General features: G+C 32.2%; 1 protein-coding gene across 2 annotated transcripts in view; it reads left to right on the top strand.

The window, feature by feature from the left end:
- The window catches only part of LOC118202775 (uncharacterized), a 108,045-nt gene that overhangs the window by 20,869 nt on the left and 64,430 nt on the right, over positions 1 to 22,746 (top strand). For both annotated transcript variants that reach the window (XM_085819498.1, XM_085819497.1), the window contains exons 5-11: positions 2,779 to 2,842; positions 3,271 to 3,351; positions 5,243 to 5,322; positions 12,887 to 12,921; positions 15,796 to 15,878; positions 15,974 to 16,013; positions 18,964 to 19,053. In XM_085819498.1, the coding sequence (XP_085675624.1) occupies positions 2,779 to 2,842; positions 3,271 to 3,351; positions 5,243 to 5,322; positions 12,887 to 12,921; positions 15,796 to 15,878; positions 15,974 to 16,013; positions 18,964 to 19,053 (473 nt within the window). The remainder of the gene's footprint in view (positions 1 to 2,778; positions 2,843 to 3,270; positions 3,352 to 5,242; positions 5,323 to 12,886; positions 12,922 to 15,795; positions 15,879 to 15,973; positions 16,014 to 18,963; positions 19,054 to 22,746) is intronic.

The raw sequence follows: 22,746 nt of genomic DNA, 5'->3' as shown, positions 1-22,746 counted from the left end.
TTTACCATTACCTTCTGATTGTTTTTGCTGTTTGCACCTTTATCCCCATCTAAAAAATTTATTTATATTTTGACATGCATTAATTAATTTACTAGGCAGCCCAAAGCTTTAAAGAAGCAACATGTAAAGACTATTGCAATTGTGTTTCTTGCTGGGTGGGTACACTTTGGAATTCGTGAAATAATCACTACAGATCAAGGAGCAAACTTCAGATGTCAGCTGTTTGTTGAACTTAACCAAATTTTTAGGTTCCGTTAAAAATCGAACCATTTCTTACAGTTCTAAGTGCCGTGGTATGGCAGAGTTTCGGCACTGCCAACTTAAAGTTGCTTTGATGAGCAGAAACACTCTACACAGTGGACAGGTACCCTTCCATTACAAGTGCTTGGGCTCCATTTCAGTCTTAAATTTGATTTAAATGCCTCACCTGCTGATTTTGTTTATAATTTTCCCCTGAAACTGTATGGATAATTCTTTAGAAATTCATCCAAGTTGCTGTTTTACGACCAATTTCTTCGATATGTGCAATTTAAAACAATGGCTTTGAAACCAACTCCAGCATTGAGACACACATCCTAAGATCTTTTTATCCATCCAGAATGGTTAACTGCTACACAACTCTTTATTAGACAAGATTCTGTTAGATATTCTTTACAGCTGCTGTATTTTGGACTTTATGCCATGATTTCCCCTTCATACAAGTAATATAATGGTGAATATTGAAGGCATTGACATCCATGTCTATTGATAGTTTGAAGTCTTTGTTTACACTGGCTGAGGGTGATGAGCGTGAGCAAGCACCTGCAACTACAACATCAGCTATTAAGACTGACAAAATAAAATCAAGCCATACTTCTTGACTTGTGATCTTGTTCCAGTGCCGACATCCTTTGTATTTTCAAGAAGGTATTACAGATATCATCCTCCAAATGGTAAATAAAATATTGGTAGCTTATTGGTAAATAGCTTACTGGTGCATGCGGCATGCAAATTTTGGATAAAGGGAACTATGCATGCAACCAACTTAAGCTTAATCCTTTTAACTATAACTAAGCCCAAGTTATCCTTCTAACTTTCATGGCAATAGAAGCATTGGCCAGTGGCAAACCTCAGGGACTTCTCATTAGTCATTCCTGGATTCTTCAGCCATTCAAGTTGATGGCATATCCCATTTCTGAGTTGACTGCCTGATATTGATCTGAAGTACATTTCTGTTTTGACAGCTTGTAGCTGATCAACCAATAAGTGCCCTGAAGGAGGTAAGGCCAGCTAATCCAGCAGAAAATATTTTTTCATTCATTTAACGTTGTTGATAACATCTTCATGTTATATTGTTTTAATTTTACGACAAGGTGTCCTCCCTTAAGAAGTTTTTCTTTTGCTATGCTGGTTCTTTTTCTTAGATGGACCACAATAAACCCTGGTTCATTTGTCTGCCTTATTCAACATACTTTGTATTTTAACTAGAGTCATATTTGGGGAAGAAGGCAGGTTGGTTGTTTCTTGCCACCTTAGACTAGCGAACTGTTGAGACTGTCTGTCAAACTTGCGTTTTTCACCAGGAAGAGCTAACTCGTGAAGCGACTACACTCAGGCTGCAAGGGATATGGAAAAGCAGCAACCCCCACTTATGTTTTAGCTTTTCTTTTTCTTTGAAAATTAAGACAGATCTGAATTCTACATCTGTATAAGCCATGATGAAACCTTGGAGAATATGAAATACGAGTTCATTAGCTGACCAAAAAAATTTTTAATTCTCTTTTAGGCAATAGCGTAATCCCAAATCTCCCCACAGTCAATCAAACTTTGATCATAAAAATTTGTCATCTTCCCAGCTAAGCTTCCATGAGTAATCCAGAACATGTGAAAAACAAGTTCAATCCCCCATTAACCTTCAGAAAGGGAAAATTTGCAGAGAGGGAAGAAAGGATCTTCCTGTTTTCAAATGATCAACTGCTAGCCAAGAAAACTTTCTCGCGTTTCCATTTGAAAAAAGCAATTTATCTGCAAACCTGATCTACTGATAACAAAAGCAAAGCAAAGATGCTGAATTATTCTTTTCACATGTGGATCCATCCTGAATGCCAGCTTTCAATCCATGCACATTTTTTACCCCCAGCAGATTTTCAAAAAAACTTTTTTGATCTTCTTCCAGTTTCACCCTAACGTTCTGAGCCATGAGAATGCCAACAAGATTAGAAAATTAAGGATAAAATGACTGAACTTTGAGCTGTCAAAATTATAGACAACATTTAAATTTAAAATCCTTAATCATCTTAGTTAAATTTATCACATATCTTAGATTTTGGACATAACAACTCTATCACATAATAAATTTTTTGCGGAACAAAGCAAGAAATAGTGTTAATTCCCACTTATGCTAGTTTGAAATAAAAATACTTAGAATTTGTGAGTATTGTAATACATCACATTTTGGTTTACATAATTAGTAAATTATGGAGTTTGTAATAGAGACTTTTAAAGTTTTATAACATCATCTTAAATGAAACTTTTAGCTTATTTATGCAATCCAGCTTGTGAAGAAGATAGTTCAGTTAAAAAATGATGTGCTAAATATACTGCTTATAGAACTTTATAGAATTTTGTATGTAATTTAGTTATGAAAAATTGTTTTTTTATCTATATTTTTGATGTAATTTTAGAACAATTTTATACTGAAGAACATTTTTTAATGTAGATGTTGATATTTTTATTTCTTGTATTCAGTATATTGTTGTAAATTTTAATATATGTCAAATCTTTTTCACTCCCCTCTAGCCAGTTATATGAGTATGAGGAAAAGTTAGCTGAAAAGATGAGTGACCTTTTGTCTTTGACAACAGTAAGATTCTTTGTAACTGTTAATTATTTTCAACTCTAAAAAAAGTTTTATGTTTTAAATTTTAAAAGTACCTTTTAAATATTGAAGAATGATTGTTATATGATTATTTATGCAACAGATTTAAAAGTCTACGTAGTTAACTTGCAATTAATCTGTATTTATTAAAAGGAAAATTTGTTCATTATTCAGACAATTTGTTATTTTTCTGAAGCTTTTTTTATTTTTCTGCCAGTGAATTTTGAAAATCTTATTCATTGTCAGGTTGACTGAAAAACTTAACTAAGATCATAATTTCTTAAATGTTTGAGGACTTCCTCCCTCCCACTTTTTTAAAGTTTTATTATAGCAATTATTTTAATAATTTAGGTTTCTGCTAATCTATGTTTGCTAGGGAAATTAAGCAGTTATTTTAATTCATTTGTCTCTAGGAAACAGAAACATTAAGAAGAAGCTTTGAAGCAAGTGAAGGTGAAAGAATAGCATTAATCGAGAAAGTTCAGCAATTGCAGGTAAATTTGACATACATTTTGAACTAAATTATATTCAGTAATTTCTATTTGCTATTATTTCATGCTAAAACTCCTTTTAATTTAATTCATAATAGTTGGACTATATATGTTTCAAGTTTTTATTTTGTAATTATGAAAAAAGGGTATAACTTTTTAATATAAATAAACCCAATTGTCTTAAGGGGGGATTAACCAAACAGGTGTAGTAATTGAATGAAACTTTATTATGTATGAATGTAGTGTTGATATATGATGATTACAGTATTATAGTATTAAAGGAAAAGTTTACTGAAGAAAACTGTACGGTTTATAAGACTTTAGTACACTATTGATCTCTTCTAGCATGGATACAAGACAAAATATGGTTGGACATGGAAATATACATGTTGTCTATGATATTCTCTGAGCTTCTAAATCCTGCACACATACAAGCTATTGAAACTGGTCCTATAAATAATTTATAACTCTAGTGGCTAGAGAGGCCAAGTAAATATGTGTACTTAGTAGTGGTGATAATTCTGGGAAACCACTGTGTGTGAGTGAGCAGTATCTAAATAAAAATGCTTGTTAGTTGATTGGTACTTCACATGATTTTATTGTAAGGTGTTCTGTACATATCACCAAACTGTTAGTGTACTACTAAAGGCCACTAACTGTCGTGATAGCTTCCCACGTTATAACTCTAGAAAGTTGAGCAGCTTGTTGTTCCATGGCAAAAACTAGACTGAAGTCGTCTCTGTGAGACATCTATTATATCTTTATTATACTCAAATGTTTTAATTCAGTGGTCTAACTGGTTCTTTGCAGCTCAAAGAAAAAGGATTTTTTGATAAAAGGACTTAACATTCATTGCAATCAGAAATAGTGTTCATTGTGCAATTTCGGATGCTAAAAAAACATCTATTTAACACTCATAAGCTAGCTTGATAAAGAAGAGCTAGTATCAGCTAGGCTTTGTTCACTTTTACATGAGAACATTTTTTTTAATACCCTTATACTCAGATCATTACCAGAATCTGTTTTATGGTGTAGCATTGCCTCTCACTCATGGTTGCATTTCATCTCTTGCATTACATTATTAGAACTAGTTTTGAATAATCATGATGTAATCTGGCAGTGAACTGTGGAAATTGCTAATATTTCTGTCCTTGCTGGTTTTAATATTTCGATGAAAAATGCATTTAATTTGATTGACAAAGGTTTATGTTTTGCTGCATATATATTATATAGCTTTATTATTCAAATTCTGACTCAAATGGAAGGCCAAATGGCAATGAATGAAGAAAAGTATAATAAATTTTTTTTTTATTATATGGGCCAGATGTCAACGAATGTAGAAAAGTATAATAAAATTTTTTTATTATATGGGCCAGATGTCAACAAATGTATTTGTGTGTACTTTGCATTATCAGAATCAGCTTAAGAATAACTAAAAATAATTGCAGTATGCATTCTTGAAATCACTAAACTGGTTTGAGTGCCATCTTTATTCATGCAGTTGGTTAGAGGAAATACATGTTCCATTAATTTCTTTTTCTTTTCAGAATTGGGATGGTGAGAACTGTTTCTAATTCTTGGGTATACGAGAAAGAACACTTGAATAACTGCTTTTTAATAAATCATAATATTTATCAAGTAATATCCAGAATACGCTGAACAGTATGAAAGACATTTTATTTTACTTGTATGCAAAATTGCATTTTTCATACTTTGTTATTAGTGAAAAATTACTTCATATTTTAAAATTGTTCCATTCAATTTTCCCCTATAATTTGAAATATTCAAGTACCTTATAAAGGAAAGTGATTGTATATGCATTTTAATGTGAATTTAGTATGCTTCATTGACTAATGTTGTGTAGACTTCTAATTTTACTATTACTAATTTTTAGGCAGAACTTACTCAGTTCAAAGAGCTGAAATTAAGGAATGTTAATGATGATGAACAGATTGTATCACTACAGAAAGATTTGTAAGTTTTTATTGTTAGCTTTCATTTTATCTTTTACAAAGGGAAACTTTTTGAATGATACTGAAATTCCTCTCTTCAGCTTTATTTTCTTGATGAGCATATGCCATATTATCTGTAAACCATGGATGCTTTGTCTCAAATCTCCTTTTGTAGAATTTTTAAAAGTGAAATAATTTAAAATTCTATGGTTTGCTGTTTCATTTAGTCATTCTCACAAGCAGTGGCTTCTTGCAGCATATTATAAAAAATGGGGAAATTTCTTTGTAAAAAAATAAAATAAGCTTTTAAAGCTTATGGAATAATAAGTGAAGTAAAAGAAGAAACATAATTGATTACCGTATATACCCGCGTATAGGTCGAGATATTTTGGACAAAAAAAAAAAAAGACTTCAAAGTGGGGGGGGGTCGACTTATACGTGGGGCCATAAAAAATTAAAAGAATCGGAAGTTCAAAAATTTCTTTATATAATGCAGTTGTTTTCCTCCCGCGCTCAAATTGGACGACTTATCAAATAAGCCACTTACTTAAAGTAATTTCATGACTTAAATTATGTGACGAACTAATCACAGAGTTTCATACTTTAACTAGAGTACATTTCGATTAAACCAAAGAATTTTCGGCCCCCGAACAACAGATCAATATCGAGCAATAAAAAAGTTTCGCCAACACGCCAAGAAAAGAGAAATGCAGATAGTCATTTTTAAAGATCGTCCGTTGATAATTTTTAAAAGAAAAACTTTGCCGAAAAACGTTGTGTTTCCATCAAGTGTGCTGGTTCGTGCCCATGAAAAGGGATGGATGGATGCTGACGGAACAGTCGATTGGCTTAAAAATGTGTGCGATAAAAGACCAGGAGCAGCTTTCAAAAAACCTTCGCTTTTAGTATAGGATTCTTTTCGTGGACACTTTTCTGAAGTGACAAAAGTGACAAAACACCTAAAACTGACTGTGGCCGTAATTCCGGGAGGATTAACATCCGTCATTCAACCCCTAGATGTCTGCCTCAGTAAGTCCTTTAAAGTAAATGTTAGAAAATATTGGGCAGAGTAAATTAGTTCCGGTCGACCAACATTTACAAAGGGAGACAACATTAAAAAGCCCAATATTACATTAATTGCTCAGTGGGTTAAAGATGCTTGGAACGAAATACCCTCTGAAATGATTATTAAATCATTTAAAAAATGTTGTATTAGCAGCGAACTAGACGGCATGAAAGATGATACTGTTTTTGAAAGTGAAAATGATGACGAAGGCTCTAGTAGTGATTGTAACAATACAGAGTTCGAGACTGAAAATATGTATGATGACGAGCCAATGACGACAGAAGAGTTCTATGAAATGTTTGGCGAATCTGACCATGAATCGGACGTTGAAGGATTTTGATATTTGTTAGTATTTCCAACCTAATTATCCTTTTTAGTAGAAAATGAAATCATTATTTGACAGGGTTATGATGCTACCGGGAAAAGTCAAAGTCAGGGAATTTAATAGTCAAAATCTAGAAAAGTCTTGAGAATTTCATATGACTATCCCACAAAAAAGGATTTTCGCCCCAACATTGGAAGTGATAACTTTCTTGGTGAATCGTGTATCGCATGAGGGGCATTCAATCAGATTGTCTTTTAGAAAGGCAAAGCAAGTTTCCAGCCCCTTTGTTTTCCGTAACCTTGAGAACCCAGAGATTCGCATACACATGTGCAGTGTATGTTGAACGAAAGTAAATCCCCCCCCCCATTCCCGTATAAAACAAAATCTTTTAACTCCTTCACATCCAATCCGCCCGACACGGCCCTACGTTGAAACAACCACAACTGCCTGAAAACGGCCGAGATTGTAATCTTCTTTTCTTCCCTCCCCCTAAGATATGCAGTGTATCAGTTTACTGCAGACAGCTTATCCTAAGAGGTTTTTTTTTTATCTTTTGGTTGATCGTGAAATTTCATTGTTGATTCTTCAGTGTTCTTTTAAGCTTTAAACAGCACTAAAAGAGCAGTTTAAAAATTTAAGGATTATATTTATTTTTAAGCAATTTATTCCTTCCTATAAAAATAACGAAAATAAACAAAATCTCAGTCGTGATCATAACAAAGCCGGAAAGGCTTGTTGATCTGACCTTCAGAATAGTTTTATAAAAAACGGGGTCAAAGGCTAATGGAATTTTTGTTAGAAAGTACAAAGGATGTCATTGTACTATTTTCTGCGTTAATGGACGGGGAGGGGAGGAAATTGCTGTGAAACTGGAAAAGTATTTCGGGCGGTTTGGGTATTTTGAGGATACAGCTTAACAAAGGGTCTGGATTTCAAAGAGTTAAACCTTTTCTTCTTGCTTAAATGTCTTATTTGACATTTTGCAGCAAAATGATAATAATCAGTCATGTAGGCTAACCATATAATATATCTGTATTTGCCAAAATACTGTTGATTTTTGTAATTCAATTTTTTTATCCTTAAGTAATGAACTTTAGTTTAATGTCATCTGTATCAATTAATGTGTCTTCTTTCTTCAAAGTGGCCGAGCGGTAAAGTCACTGAACACTGGTAGTTCGGTCCGAGGTTCGAATCCCGCGAATGGGCTGGCTGCATGGGTGTTTTCGTGATTTTCCCCATGTGTAACGTGTATACGAGCCAGTTTCCCTTCCTCCACGAAGGCATCCCTCCCCTTAGGCAGATAGCCCTAGTGTGCTTTGCCATAATTAAATACACACTACACCTCTTCCTTCTAAATTTATTTATTATTAGTTAGTAATACTTTCAAATTTCAGGCTATTTTCTGTGGCATACTTGTGAAACTAATTCTGTCGGTAGGACATACCATCACAAAATTTAGTGCACATATTTTTTACTTATGTATGCTACTAATAAATATAAAATACTTAAATTTATTTTAAAATATCAGTAAATAGATTTCTTTCTTTCTTTAGCTGCAAAATGTCTGCAGAAAGTACATTTTTTAATCTCGATTGGGCAGACTCTAATCTCAGTCCTTAGTGAAGAAAACAACTCCTATTATAGTTATAAAAGTAATGCTTTGGGGATTATATATATATGTAAGCTAAAAAATATGAGAGTAAATTTCTAATTTTAATTGGCAATAACCTTCTTTATTTTTTATTTAATCTGGGGACTTCATCTCTCTATCTTAAAAATAGCACTATAAGTTTAAACTGCATCATTCAAATTAATCATGCGATCCTACGTAATGCTTAATGCAGATACCTCTTGCCCAATCAAATAATTGTAAACCAAAACTTTTTCTAACTCAAATTGAAACTTTGACTCCCTCTCTTCTTCCTCTGAATAACTGCGTCACTTTTTGCTTAAACTCTGTGCTGCGTGGATGCATTGCTGTGCTTGCTTATATCACCATAGTATCAAAAATGTAAATGTTCTGGAAATAGGCAAGATTGGAGTGTCAAGTGAATTGCGGCCACAAATGTGAATTTAAATAAAAAAGGAAATTAATTCAGCTCGACTTGTTCCCTTCAAAACAGGTCAACTCTCTAAGCATCAAGTATCTATTAAATGTCATCAGTATTTCTGCGTTTCATACATCAGTGTTTCCAAAATTGTGCTATCATTACATACACACGGCGTTTCATAGATCATGGGACAACTTGGAGGGGTGGTGGAGCATACTAAAACATGCATTTTTTTATAGGAATGTAGGGTATAAAGTAACAGGTTAAGGCAGGAACGAAAAAAAAAAAAAAGACACGAGAAGAAAATGTGTTTATGTACAAAATCAACACTAAGTGCTTCTTTGTAGCAATACAGTATTCATAATAAATGTCAAAAATTTTGACCACCAGCAGTAATGCATGCTTGGCAACATCGTAGAAGGAATTGATGAACATTTTGAAAAACGACAGGCATTTTGTGCACGCTTGCAGCCACAATGGATAGTCGTGCAACAGGGTCCACCAGTGAGTCAACTGGAGTCTCGTAAATGATGCTCTTCAGATGGCCCAATTAAAAAAAAGTCCAAGCTGGATAAATCTGGCCAATCCATTGGTCCACCACGGCCAATCCATTGGCCTGGATGTGTCCCATCCAAGTAATTGCAGACCCGCATGTGGTTATGGGCTGGTGCACCATCATGCTGGAACCACATGCCATAACGAACGACAGCCGGAATATCCTGCAGCAATTCCAGTAGCACCTCTTGCAGAAAAATATGATAACATAAGCCATTTGTACATGCAGGTAAGAGGTATGGCCTATAAGGTAGTCATTAACAATACCCGCCCACACATTCACGGAGAAGCGGGTTTGGAATATATGTGGACGTGTGCCATGTGGATTATGAATTGCTCACACGTGCATGTTGTGGCTATTGAAGATGCCGTCCTGTGAGAAAGTTGCCTCATTCGTGAATAGCATATCCGACGGGAAATCCGTTTGCACCACATACTGCTGCAAGAAGCAAGGACAGAAATGAACTCAAAGAGGGTAATCTGGTTCTTGCAAGGCTCGGACTCTCTGTAAATGATATGGGTGCAGACCATTTTTCTGCAATACTCTCGAAACGATGGAATGACTCAGCTGCAGACTATCTCAGACAAGTGCAATAGTTCTTGTACTTGTCTGAGGTGATTCATGTACAATGTTGAAAATGGATTCTTCAATGCGAGGTTGTCGTGCACTTCTTCTTTCACTCTTAGTGTCAGAAGTGGCTTCAGACCACCGTTTTCACACAAAGACTGATGCAACCTCTCGAACATTGTGTGCTTCAGCATACAACTGTTCGGAAACCGTTCCTGGTCCAACTGTAGCGCTGCTCTGCCGTTCCCATTAGCAGCACCATATACAGTCAAAAGTCGTTAATTCGGACACCCATAATCCGGAATGATCTATAATCCGGAACTCAAAGCTAAAATCTTTCTGCGCATGCGGCGCATTGACGCATGCTCATAGGCGTTTTACGCATGCACGCAAGACAGTTACGACGGTGCATATGCGTCTGCGCAAGCGCAGAATACGTTTTCGCGTGCGCGAACGGACGGTATAAGCTAAATTTATCTAATTATCTATTTCGGTTAATGTTGATGGTTGCGTTGTTCCTTAATCTTCGAATTGGATCCGGCTTATTATTTTTTGCAGACTGTAAGAGCAATTTTATAAAAGTAAGCTTGAACTTTCGATTATGTGAAATAGAATTTCCGATGCTGGAGCTCCCAAAGGATCTAGAAAACGAAAGTATGATTCGATGTTCATCATACAAAAAACGAATTGCTACAAAAAATGGATAAAGGTATATCCTTTGTTTATCTAACCGTTCCGATCTGTTTATCAATTTCACGCTGCTCTGCGCGGGGGGGGGGCGTTGTGGCGCGCAATGAACTGGAAGTTGATCTGTCACCACTATCGTTATCTTCAGGGCAGGTGTTTTTATTTTATTCGGCTTATAATTCCTTACTAAATGTAGTAAGTATTTAATCTCGATGTACTCCGTCTTTGATATGATTTAAATCAAATTGCTCATCATTATAAATATCACGAATACAAATCAAATAGTATTCTGGTTGCAATTTTCTAATTTCGGCTATGCGTAAGGTACGCATGCGCACGTTGAAAGAAATGTTTAATAAAGTAAACAAATAAATATTAAGCTTCTTTTTTTGTAAATTTTGATACCCTTTAGATCATAATTGCTCATTATTTTATAAATTACGATTTCATATTTTTAATTTTATAATTTCTGCATGCCATCTTACCAGATTTAAACTGATGATCTATAATCCGGAAAAATCGATAATCCGGAATAGCCGAAGTCCCGACGAGTCCGGATTAAAGACTTTTGACTGTATGAGATGCATGTCAGCTTTTTTCCTGTGTGTAAACTCACCCATCACGCTCGACATCAGAGTTGCGAATGATCCTCTGATGCATTGGATCGGGGTTTGTTCGGCTCACTACCGACCTCTACCGCTGCATTGCCAGCCAATCACAGCTGTAGTTCCTATTACTGTTAGTGTTCCCTTTTTTGAACATTTATTGTGAATACTGTACTGCTGCAAAGAAGCAAAATGGGTCAACGCTCTAAGCATCAAGTATCTATTAAATGTCATCAGTATTTCTGCATTTCTACGTCTTGATGTTCGTACATCAGTGTTTCTAAAATTGTGCTATCATTACATACACAGGGTGTTTCATAGATCATGGGACAAACTTAGGTGGTGGAGCGTACTACAACATGCATTGATTTTGTACATAAACACATTTTCCTCTCGTGTCATTTGTGTTGATTTTGTACGTAGACTCATTTTCCTCTCGCATCGTTTTTTTCCGTTCCTGCCTTAACCCGTCACTTTAGGCCCTACATTCCTATACAAGAAATGCATGTTTTAGTATGCTCCACCACCCCTCCAAGTTTGTCCTATGATCTATGAAACACCATGTATATATTGTATATATATATACACACACACACACACACATATATATATGTAAGTTGTATGTAATTGGCAAATTCTTGTGTTTTCAAATAGTACCATAATTAATTTACCTTTAAGGCAGGCAGCCTACGTGGCTAGACTGAAATTTTTTTTAAACACACCTGGAAAAGTCGGGGAATTTCATTCTCCTGTTTGAGTGGCAAACATGATTTGATACAAATTATACGTTAAAAACATTAAAATTTGATACAAAAAACATTAAAATGTATATTAATTCCTTGCTGATATTTTTATTTGTTCATGGCTTATTACTACTACTACTACTATTGTTGTATTTTTTCTTTCTTTATTTTTTAATGTTGGTGAAATTCCTTTACCATAAAATTTTTTTTGAATTTCTGCAAAACAAAAGTTCTGAATGATTGCTACGAAATTTCTAATTAAGACTTATTGCAAAATTGATGCAAATTTTCATGATTTTCTTTGAGACTGGCCTGGAAATTTCGTTGTTTTTTCTGTGATAAAAATTTTACTCTATTCATAACCAGATTATGATACATGCTAATTTCTGGGGAAGTCTTAATCAGTAATTTAGGTTAGTATAGATACATAAAATTAATATTTCAGGTTAGTATGTTAGTTAATGTGTGTTTTACTAGCAGCTATATTTTCCCATTTCTATCCTTTAAAATATATAAATAAATACAAACCCTGTTTCTTGTAGTTTTAATAGTATAACATAAAATTTTAGGTCCTATTTCTTGTTAATGAATATTATTATTATTTTTTGAGAAGTTATTCTTTTTACTTTAAATTTTTTATATGAAAAATTGCTATCATATCTTTAGAGATATTGATTCATGTTTTTGTGCTTTTCTCTCAGGTAAAAAAACTGCCCCTTTCTTTATTCTTTTAAATTATCTGAAATAACACATGTATAAATATTTTTAGTTTGAGTAAAATGTCTTGATGAAAAATAAAATGAGCAAATAAATATTTTTTCTTCCTGGGGAAAGTGTAAAATATTAGAATGCCAATTTTTAATGAAAGGACAAAAAATATTAAGTTACAAATAGAAGATTTAATATAAAAAGTTGATTTTATAAATTAATATATATATATAATTAATATTTCAACTTTTTTATTTATTTGTAATTTTGTGTTGCAGATCAATTAAAACCAAAGCAGAACGTAAATTAAAAAGTAAGATATTTACTTTTATTCACTGTTCAATAGAAATTTATTTTTCCATTTTATTGCATATTCATTTCTGTTTATTCTTGTATATTCTTAAAATGTGTTTTCCTAAAGAATGAGAGAAGAGGAAATTGTTTGGAATTTAAATTCTAATAGTATTTTTAATTTATGATTGTGTACATGAAATTAAAATTTCGATTAAATTAATGTATCTTTTTATACATTTAATAGTATTGGTACTTGCGTACAGGTTCTTAATCGATTGAATGCACACAGAACTGATGATAGCTTGATAAAATTTATTTTCCCAAAAGAAGCGCTTTACAATTCTCAAACTTTCCAAAAAGCAACTCGTGCAACTCTTCTCAATAGTTAACACTTCAAACTACTAATAACTAATCACTGCGTTAAACACAATGCAGTGATCTCACAGTACCCCGAAATCAGCTCTGAACTAAAAACGGAGAATTGATGCTCTCTCTTATATAGTTTTCCTTAGGATGATGAGACGTTTCCAGTACTTCGCATTTCTCAAAATTATTGGAAGGCATATAGGATTAACCCTTTCAGGACAGGCGTCCCATATACGCATTCCCTAAGAATGTCTCTTACAACCGGGCGTCCCATCCACGCATCACTAGAGATTGCATTCATAGAACGGGTGATGCGTATACGCATTTTAAGCTAGAACGTTTTTCTGAAGGCCACTAGATGTCATCCTATGTCCATTACTTTTGAAATGAACACAGTTTTATGTTCCTGACCTTGAGTTTGATATGTTCTGCCTGACTTTGGTATTTTACTCATCAACTGTTGCGAGGGTGTGGGAGGAGGGAAAGCGTAAACGGAGGTCGGTTCTTTTAAATCGTGGCATGCTAATTAATATAAACATTCGCTTGTCTAATTTAAATCCAATTCCTTTTTTTATTCTATTTTTCCCCCTTTTAGGTTTACTATGTGGAGTTCCGTTACGTTTTGTATTGCCTTCAGATACATTTCTGTTTCTTCTCTTTTTATTTCGGAAAGCCTCACCTCTAGTCTATTATGGCAGGAAGGCACTATTTATCAGAGGAAGAATACCTTCATATGGTTAATGAACCATTTACTAATGCAGATGAGAGTGATGATTCATTTTCTAAAGAGTAGTTAGAAAGTGATACTTTTTCTAAGAATTAGAAAGTGATACTTCTGTGCTTTGAGATTTACCACACTCAGTCTTCATTTAAAATTTTGTTACTTCTTACTGTAAATAGTCTTTATTGTGTTGTTTTATTAGTTTTAAACTTTATTGATGGATTTTATCAATTAAAATTAAAAACTTTGGAATAATTTTAATAGCGCTCCTGAAAATTATTTTACAAGATAAGCAATTTTTTAAGTATATTTTCATGTAAAATAAAGAAAAAAACACTATTAAGTGCTAATTTTAGCATATATAAGAGCTCAAGTAATAATCTAAAATGATACCAAAAATACGATGCTAGAAGTGAAACTTTTTTTTCTGATTTTTTTTAAAAATAAAATTAGGCTTAGCGATGCAAAACCTTCGTCCTATACGGAGACTGCCTTCGATTCCCTCATCTAAATTTGCTGAGTTCTGCTGATTTCTTGCCAAATTTGGTGACTAAAATTAAGTTGCCAAAACCATCACTATCTTGGCAATATCTTGCCAGTTTAGCAAGATAGCCTACTTCAACGTTAAACTTGCCTTGTAATCTTACTTTTCCAGCATTTCATGCTACATTATACTAAAGTACTACAATTTTACATATAATTTGACAAAAATTATTTACACATGTACAAAATTCATAACAGTATATTCAGAATGTGTTCAAATAAAATGCTAAATATGATATACACGGTTATTACAGTTTTGCATCGAATATGCTTTGTTAGAGGTTTTTATTTATTATTTATGTAAAGCATTGAAGGAAAAAATTCATGTAAAAATAGAATCTCTGTGTTAAGGAGATTGAGAATTTAATAAACACTGTGCTTAAAATATCATTATGGTGTTGAAAAAGGATTTGAGCATTTAAGAAACTTTCAGTTGTATTTATTTTGTAGTTAGTCAAAAATATACATATTTCTATAAATTTTTTTTAGTTTCTAACAGTATGTGCAGTGTTACTGATTGTATTACAATCATGAACATTCAAATTTATTTCCCATTTTTGGAGGTAATGCTTGTTGAAAGTCATCCAGATCCATCTTTGACTTCAAAGGATGTTTGTTCTCTTTAGAAGCAACTGTGCCACTCAAAATATTACATATGATGCATTGCCCCATTCACATAAGCTTACTAATGCTTATTCAGTGTTTCCTTATCTGATTTGCCTGGTTTATTACAAACTTTTGGCTTGTTGCTGTACTTTCCTATCTGCGAAGTAATTGCAGATTACTGTGCACATGTTTTGTACAAAAGCATCATTATAATAGCTCTTTTTCTTTTTTCTTTTTTAAATCAAGTTTGAAGATTATAGCTTCAAGTGTAACTCTGTGCTGCTTTTTATTAATTAATCACAAAGTCAATCCAGAAACTATTGATAAACTCTTGTAAAATTTGTTATTTCAGAATTAAATGTTACTAATGCAAATTCCCACCCAAGCATTAGGCTTGTTGATTAGATCATATTAACTGCTAACTCAATCCTTTAGATTGAGTTAGCAGTTAAAATGCGGAATAAATTTAAATGTTCATGATTGTAATACAATCAATAACACTGCACATACTGTTAGAAACTAACAAAATTTTATAGAAATATGTATATTTTTGACTAACTACAAAATAAATGTGCACTTTAAAATTAATTGCTAACTTAATTAAATAAAAATTTTATGTTGCAGTTGTGGTAGTATTATTTTAATTTATATTTTTAGAAGAAATAGATACGTGTCATGAGCAGTTAACAGTGAAAAGTAAATGTCTCAATCAGCTAAAGAAATCCAATAAGAAATTTGCAGTAAGTTATTTATTGTTTTTGTTTACTTTATAATACCTATATGCATGTGTATTGTCTTTTAGCATTAATTTTATGTTTTTATTTCTATATTTCAGAATTTGTTATTGAATTTTGGAGAAAAGATGGAAAAAGCTAGTAATTGTTTATTATTATTATTATTATTTGTAATCATGGTGATCAAATATGTTTTTTGTCATTTTTCTGACAACATAAAAACATTTTTGGTGGATCCATATATGGTTTAGTTTTTTTTTTTCTTCATTTTTATATAACTACAGTTTTTTACAAACTTGTCTTTTTATGTTCTTTTTTTATTTGTTTATTTGCACTTTTGCAAATTCTGTTCTAAGTGTCACATATATGAAAATGAATTATATTAAATACTTTTAATTTTCTGCTTAGACAGCATACCTGCATTTAAATATATATATATGTACAAAACTGTGTTTTATTAGTTTGTTGTTGCTTCACTTTGCATGCATATGCAATTTACCTATAATCTTGTCTTTGTATATTTATTATTTTTAATTAATTTATCTGTGTTTGCCCAATATATTTGAATTGTTACATTTGCTCTGAATGAGTGAAATATTTCTTATGATCTCCCCATATATAGTCATAAGAAAATTTCTCTGATATATAAGCCCCTAGTGGCCTTTCCACTCAACTAATCGAAATGAAATTTCAGATGTTGTTATTTTATAGTATGTGTTCGAGATTGTGATGATTTAATATAAGAGATATCTCACAGTTATGGTGGCAGTTAAAAAATTTTGAAATCTTCGAATAGCAACACCCGTTTTTCCCCTATGCAAATCAATCAGCAGATTGAAAAAACATTGAATTGGCATTGGAATGATACATGTTTGACAAAATTTGTCAGTATAAAACATTTGCAGAGAAGAGCACTATAAAGAACCTGTGACAACATTAGAGAGGAAAAAATTAAATTAGAATTACAAGTTTTCTATGTGCCCACCTTCATAGACAATAACACATTGCATGTGGGAGATTGTTGAGATAATGACGAATGTAACATTGCAGGTGGAATCTGTATAACTTCTCCTTTTATGGCATCTTTCATGTCGGATAAATCTCATGGATTTGATCTGTACACCTTAGATATCAGATAATCCCAAAAATCCATTGGAGTGAGGTTGGGATTTTGTTAGTCATAAAACTGCAAAATTTTGATGACTATCTTGAAATTTTGTGCATATAGAATATGCACCATATACTGATGTAAAACAAAAATTAAATATGAACATTAACTGATTAAACATTGCTTGAATTTTCATATAAAAATCTATAAATGTCTACAGTAGATTAAGATAATTAATTTAATGGGAAAAATTTAATATTACAGTGTCATAAGCAAAAAATGTGGTTCAGATGAAATAATATTTCATAAAAAAATTATTTTGAAAATCATTAGATGAGGGGGGATGAAATTTGCATTATTTAAGTTTAATTCATTAAATTTCATTTATTGCTGGGAATCATCTTTCTTAGTAAATTAAAAAATTAAACGGTAGGAGATTTGACTGTCTCTCAGGACATGTGATAAAGCCTGGTAAAACTAGGAGACTTAGCAGCTAAAAGTTGCTTTGTAAATAAGATAAGTGAGCTAAATAAGTTAGATTTTTATGAGAGATGATTCTGCATTTTTCAAGGTTTTTACAAAAGAAGGGACTAAAGAGTATTTCATGTCAAAATATTTAATTTATCATATAAGAAAATATTTTATGAATTACGATAATGGTGTAAATATTCATAAATATAATCCGTGAGTATTTTGTAAATGCTGGTATTTAATTATTTGAAAATAAAATAAATATTATTACCGTTAAAAGCTTTGTGGTTTAAAATTGCTCAATTTATTAAACAGCTGCAGTTATGATTTGTAAAAGTAAGCTAAAATTCTTTGTGCCATGTTAAATTCTAGCACTTAAAAGAACTTCAAACTGTGCAAAAGAGCAGCCTTAGTGTAAATTTTAAATAAAACTCTTTCAATTTGAAGGGGAGCAGACACAACTGTTTTACATTGAACCAACAACTATTTTACATAGAAAGCAATGGATGGAACAAAGCAAGAATGAATGTAGCACCATCTGTGTTGAAAAATAGTAATTAAACATGAAAATTAAGATACTGGAATTCTGAAAGCATTAGAAAAGACTATATTAAAAATTTGAAGAATCTGTGTGGTTAATCTTTGCAGAACTTAAGTCAAAATTGTGATTAAGCGCCCAACTATGTTTAGCTGTTGAAGATTTCGTTGTATCTTCTTTTCAAAAATGAGATGTATAATCTTTGATGCTAAGTTTTAACACTTTTAATTTAGATGCACTGTAAATTCAAGAATTAAAATCAAAGATGGGATGTTTAAGACTCATACAAGAAATTTAACTTATACTTGAGATATTGACCTGAAAATGAAACTTCTAGTGGTTTCAGACAATTTTCTAACTGATGAAATGGTGAAATAGCATGGCAACAAGGCTATTAGGGATGTCTAATTTGATATCAAAACAAAAAGTTTTTAAAGCCATTTAATTAATGATTGTGGGAGAAATTTCTTTGTAACTGCAAACCAATTTCAATTGATCGAGTTTTTGAGAAAGCAAAGATCCTTGGGGTGCATGTGGTGTGGTCTTTGAAAGCACGGTATGCAAGCGATAAAAATGCCATTTTATGTGTAAGTGGGCCACGTTTGAAGGCAGGTAAACAGGAAAGGTTAACAGTAAATATTAATGCTGAAATCAAAAGTTTTGCAGATAAGGAAAGTAATGGAATGATCAGCTTCAGTTTTAGTTCAAACATCCAGTTTAAATTTACTATTTTTATGTATATAGAATGATTTGCTGAAATGTATTAGCCACATGTAAACAAATCATTTATAAAGGCATTACTCTTTATATAGAGAATACTTTTGAAAAATACTTTATATAATGTCATTAATTAATCATTAGGCATCTTTATATATTTTAATAATGTTATGAGCTATGAGCAATAAAAATCATATTAGATTATAATGTATGAATTTTTAAGTAGCTGTAGTTAATGTTTATATCTTTTGTTTTAGAGCTTCTTACGTTAAAAGAAAAAAAATTTCTTCATGCTCTTTCAAAAGATTGTCAAGATCAGAATTCAGATTTTAGCCTAAGTTTAGCAGGTATGTTGTCATTTTGCGTATTATTATTTCATTACTTTTCTAGTTGCTTATTATTTTCTCTCTCGTAAATATGTGACATACATGCCAACTGAAATACTAATAAATGGCCATGTAATTCTTTTTTGGTTGTTAAAACTAATTAGAATGATCCAGTACATTTTGATGACACACACATTGCATGTATATATATATAGTATTATATGCACTGATGAGCCAAAACATTATGACCATCCGCACAGTTTTAAATGAACTCGTCTGGCACATTATTAGGTGGGAATGGTATTTAACTCTTGCCGGAGAATGTAATGTAATGTATCCTGGTTGGCCTCATGGTTAACGCAGCACATCCAACACAGATTAAAACAAAATTGCAGTTAAAAATATCAAACCAAAATTCCCAGTATTGTTCTGTTGCCATTTATAAAGTTCATCAAATCCTTTACATATCTAAACTCTTTTGTTTGGCAACAGAGTTCCTTTATGTTCCCATGTTTTTCCCCAACATCTTGCAATAATATGCAGTCTTCGATGGAATTTTGTGCATTGCTTTCAGCACTACAAAATATGCAAAGACTATGATTTTGCAAATTAAATCTTTTCAGGTATGCTGGGAAGTGCCCCTATCCAGTAATTGATTGTAATCAAAATCACATTTCATTCTCACATTTTTAGAAACCTCAAAGTTCAACAAATAATCTTTCCTCATTCCTGAAATATTTCATTTCTCTTCCAGCAATCAATCTATAACACCAATATGGGCTTTCGCTTCATGTATTTTCTCAACTTTTACAAAGAAATTTATATATATGAGACCAAAATATTAGTGCTATCTGCATCTGCTAGTGCTTCCAAACCAGGTAATGAGTTTGTCTCTCTACATATTAATATATGTTTTTATAGTCAGGCTTTCATCAATCTAATTACGAGCAAATATGACTGTAGCTAATTTGGCATGAGAAACCAAATTGTAAGATTAAAGTCTAATTTTGCTATAGTCTATTTCTGTACCAAACAAGTAAACCATATATGCTGCCCTAATTCAATTGTCATAACCCAAACTGTCAGTAAATATGTCCAATTCTCATCCTCAATCTCTGATATTCCTCTGCTTTTCGTAATACAGGATGTATACTGTTAATATTAAAGACAGAAAAACCTGTGTTACATGCAGTAAAATCTTCGTAAGTAGTAAAACCAACATTTTGTGAATGTAATTTAAATTTATCATGTAAAAAGAACAAAATACGGAGAAGGGTGTCGTACTATTCAATATGTAAATGACTTCCATCGAAACTTGTTTTAAAGCATCTAGTCAGAAGCAGCAGCCAAAATTGTTGTATCTAATTTATTTCTGATTCGCTGCAGATCCACGACCATGGAACCCTAAACCCTAACACCATATGATATAGGGAGTAATAACTGCTGTAAATTAACCTAATGCTACTTTTCAGTGCTAATGACTTAGCTGAGAAATTTCTTTTAATACATCAGAATAGAGTTAGTTCTTTTATAAAAAATATTAGTGTTCTTCAAAATTCAGCTTGCAATCGAAAAAAACAATAAGATATTTAAGGTTTCCAACACATTTAATTCTAACACCTTCATATTTTAGTTGTGGTGGTTTAGTCCTTTCCCCCTTCGGGTTAAACAAGAAATTAGTTTTTTTTTTTTTTTTTTTTTTTTTTTTTTTTTAAATTTATTCTCAGCTTTTCTTTTTCAATCCACTTTCTTAGATCTTCTGTTGCAAATGAAAACAGTTTCTCTAATTTTTCCTAAGAGTTTTTACAAATCACATATAAAATATCATCAGTATAACATAACAACATTTGGGCATTCTTTCTTCAAAAATCCGTACATTAAGGTGTTCCAAAGCAGTGGAGCACTGCAGGAACCATGTGGGCATCCTTTGTAAACCATTCTTTCAATACAAATATCCTTATTAAGTCTGTAAACAACTTTCCTTTTGTTAAAATAACTAAGAAAGATTCTATAAATATTTTTGGGTATTCCAAAATCTCTAAGGGTTGAGAGCAAAAACGTCTATGTAATAGAGTCAAAGGCTCCCAAGACATCAAAGGAGACCACAGCCACGTGGAATTCAGATTTTTGTGAGCTGATAATATTGACAAGATCGTACAGAGCATTTTCCATGGAGTGGCCTGATGTAAACCCATATTGTTTTGTAGATACAAAATCATTCTTTAATAAAACAGTGGTATAGCATGTCTGTAAGTCCAAAGCTTTTGCACAAAATTTTAACAAACATATAGTTCTGATCGCCTCACCAAACTCTGGAATAAACAGAACTGTAGAAACTTTCCACACTTTAGGAAAATAGCATAAATCAAGGCATTTATTATATAATAACACAAAGCAATCAAAATATTTCCAAAATTAAAATTTTACCACAGTCGTGATCTCATATGTTATCGGGGCACTATAATTATGCAATTTCTTAACCACTTGCTAATTTCCTCCAAACTAAACTGCAGATCATCTGAAGCGCATCCATCATCCTGCAACAAATCCACACCCAAGAAACCATCAACAGAGCCACAGTCAAAGTTCTTATTAAAATAATCTTTTATAACTTCAAAATTATTCACATCAGTATTACCTTTTTTTCTCATAATCATTTCCGAGACATGTGTTTCATAAAAGAATCCTATTTTACTCTGACATTTTCCTATCTTTATCATTTTCTTATATACAGTTTTCTAAATGCATGAACCATTGTTTTAATCACTACAGTTCCGGTGTTCACCACAGAATAACATTCTTATTTTTCCTCTTAAGTCTCAAGACCGTATTGCCTCTATTAACTAATATATTTTCCAGTTTAACAACAAAGTCATCAAGCTCATCGTTCTGTGCAATATTTGTAAATTCCTTCTTTAAATTCATCATTTGACTCCTTAATCCTTTAAGATACCTTTCGACTCTTTGTATATTACATGAAAATCTAATTTCTTCATCTTATTCCGCACATATTTCATTCAAATTAAGAAAAATATATTTATGATCGCTGAATGACTCCTCTTGTTCAATAATTAATACCACAGACATGGAGGGATATTCCAGAGGACCCTAAAATTAAATTTGTCCAACCCTCCTCAGCTGGAGATACAGAAGTAGGCAACAAATTGCATTCACTATAGAGAATCAAATTATTCTGTAGAATGAAATAAAAAGTTAAAACTCCTTTGTTATGAATACTCCTGGCTTCCCACTTAAAATGCTTTGAGTTAAAATCTCCTAATACAAGAAAATTTTTATAACATCTTCCAATCTGATTAAATTTTCATGCAAATCCTCTGTTGAAGAGGATATATAGCGAATGTTAAAAATACAGAAACAATTCCCTTAAATTCATTCTTGATGGAAACTGAAACGACAACAATTGTATCTGAAATCAAATATACTGTAAATCTAATATTTTCATTGGCAAATATAACAGCAGATCTACTATCATTCATCATTACCACTCTCCAGTCCTTATTCTAATAGCCAAATTTATTTTCAATAAGATATGCTTCCTGCACAGTTATTGCTTCATAAGTCTTGCCCAATTCTGTATACTTGACAGCTGTCATGCCTCAACTGAACAGTGCTTAAGATTAATATTTAGTAACTTCATGGAAATAAAACACAAATTATAAGAATACAATAGAAATATTAACAAAATTTAAAATC

The sequence above is a fragment of the Stegodyphus dumicola genome, chromosome 6, assembly GCF_044657685.1.
Source record: "Stegodyphus dumicola isolate Sdum_Otavi_A_Nest chromosome 6, ASM4465768v1".
Lineage (NCBI taxonomy): Eukaryota > Metazoa > Arthropoda > Arachnida > Araneae > Eresidae > Stegodyphus > Stegodyphus dumicola.
Note: the sequence above shows the minus strand (reverse complement) of the source record. Positions and strands in the feature narration are given on the sequence as shown.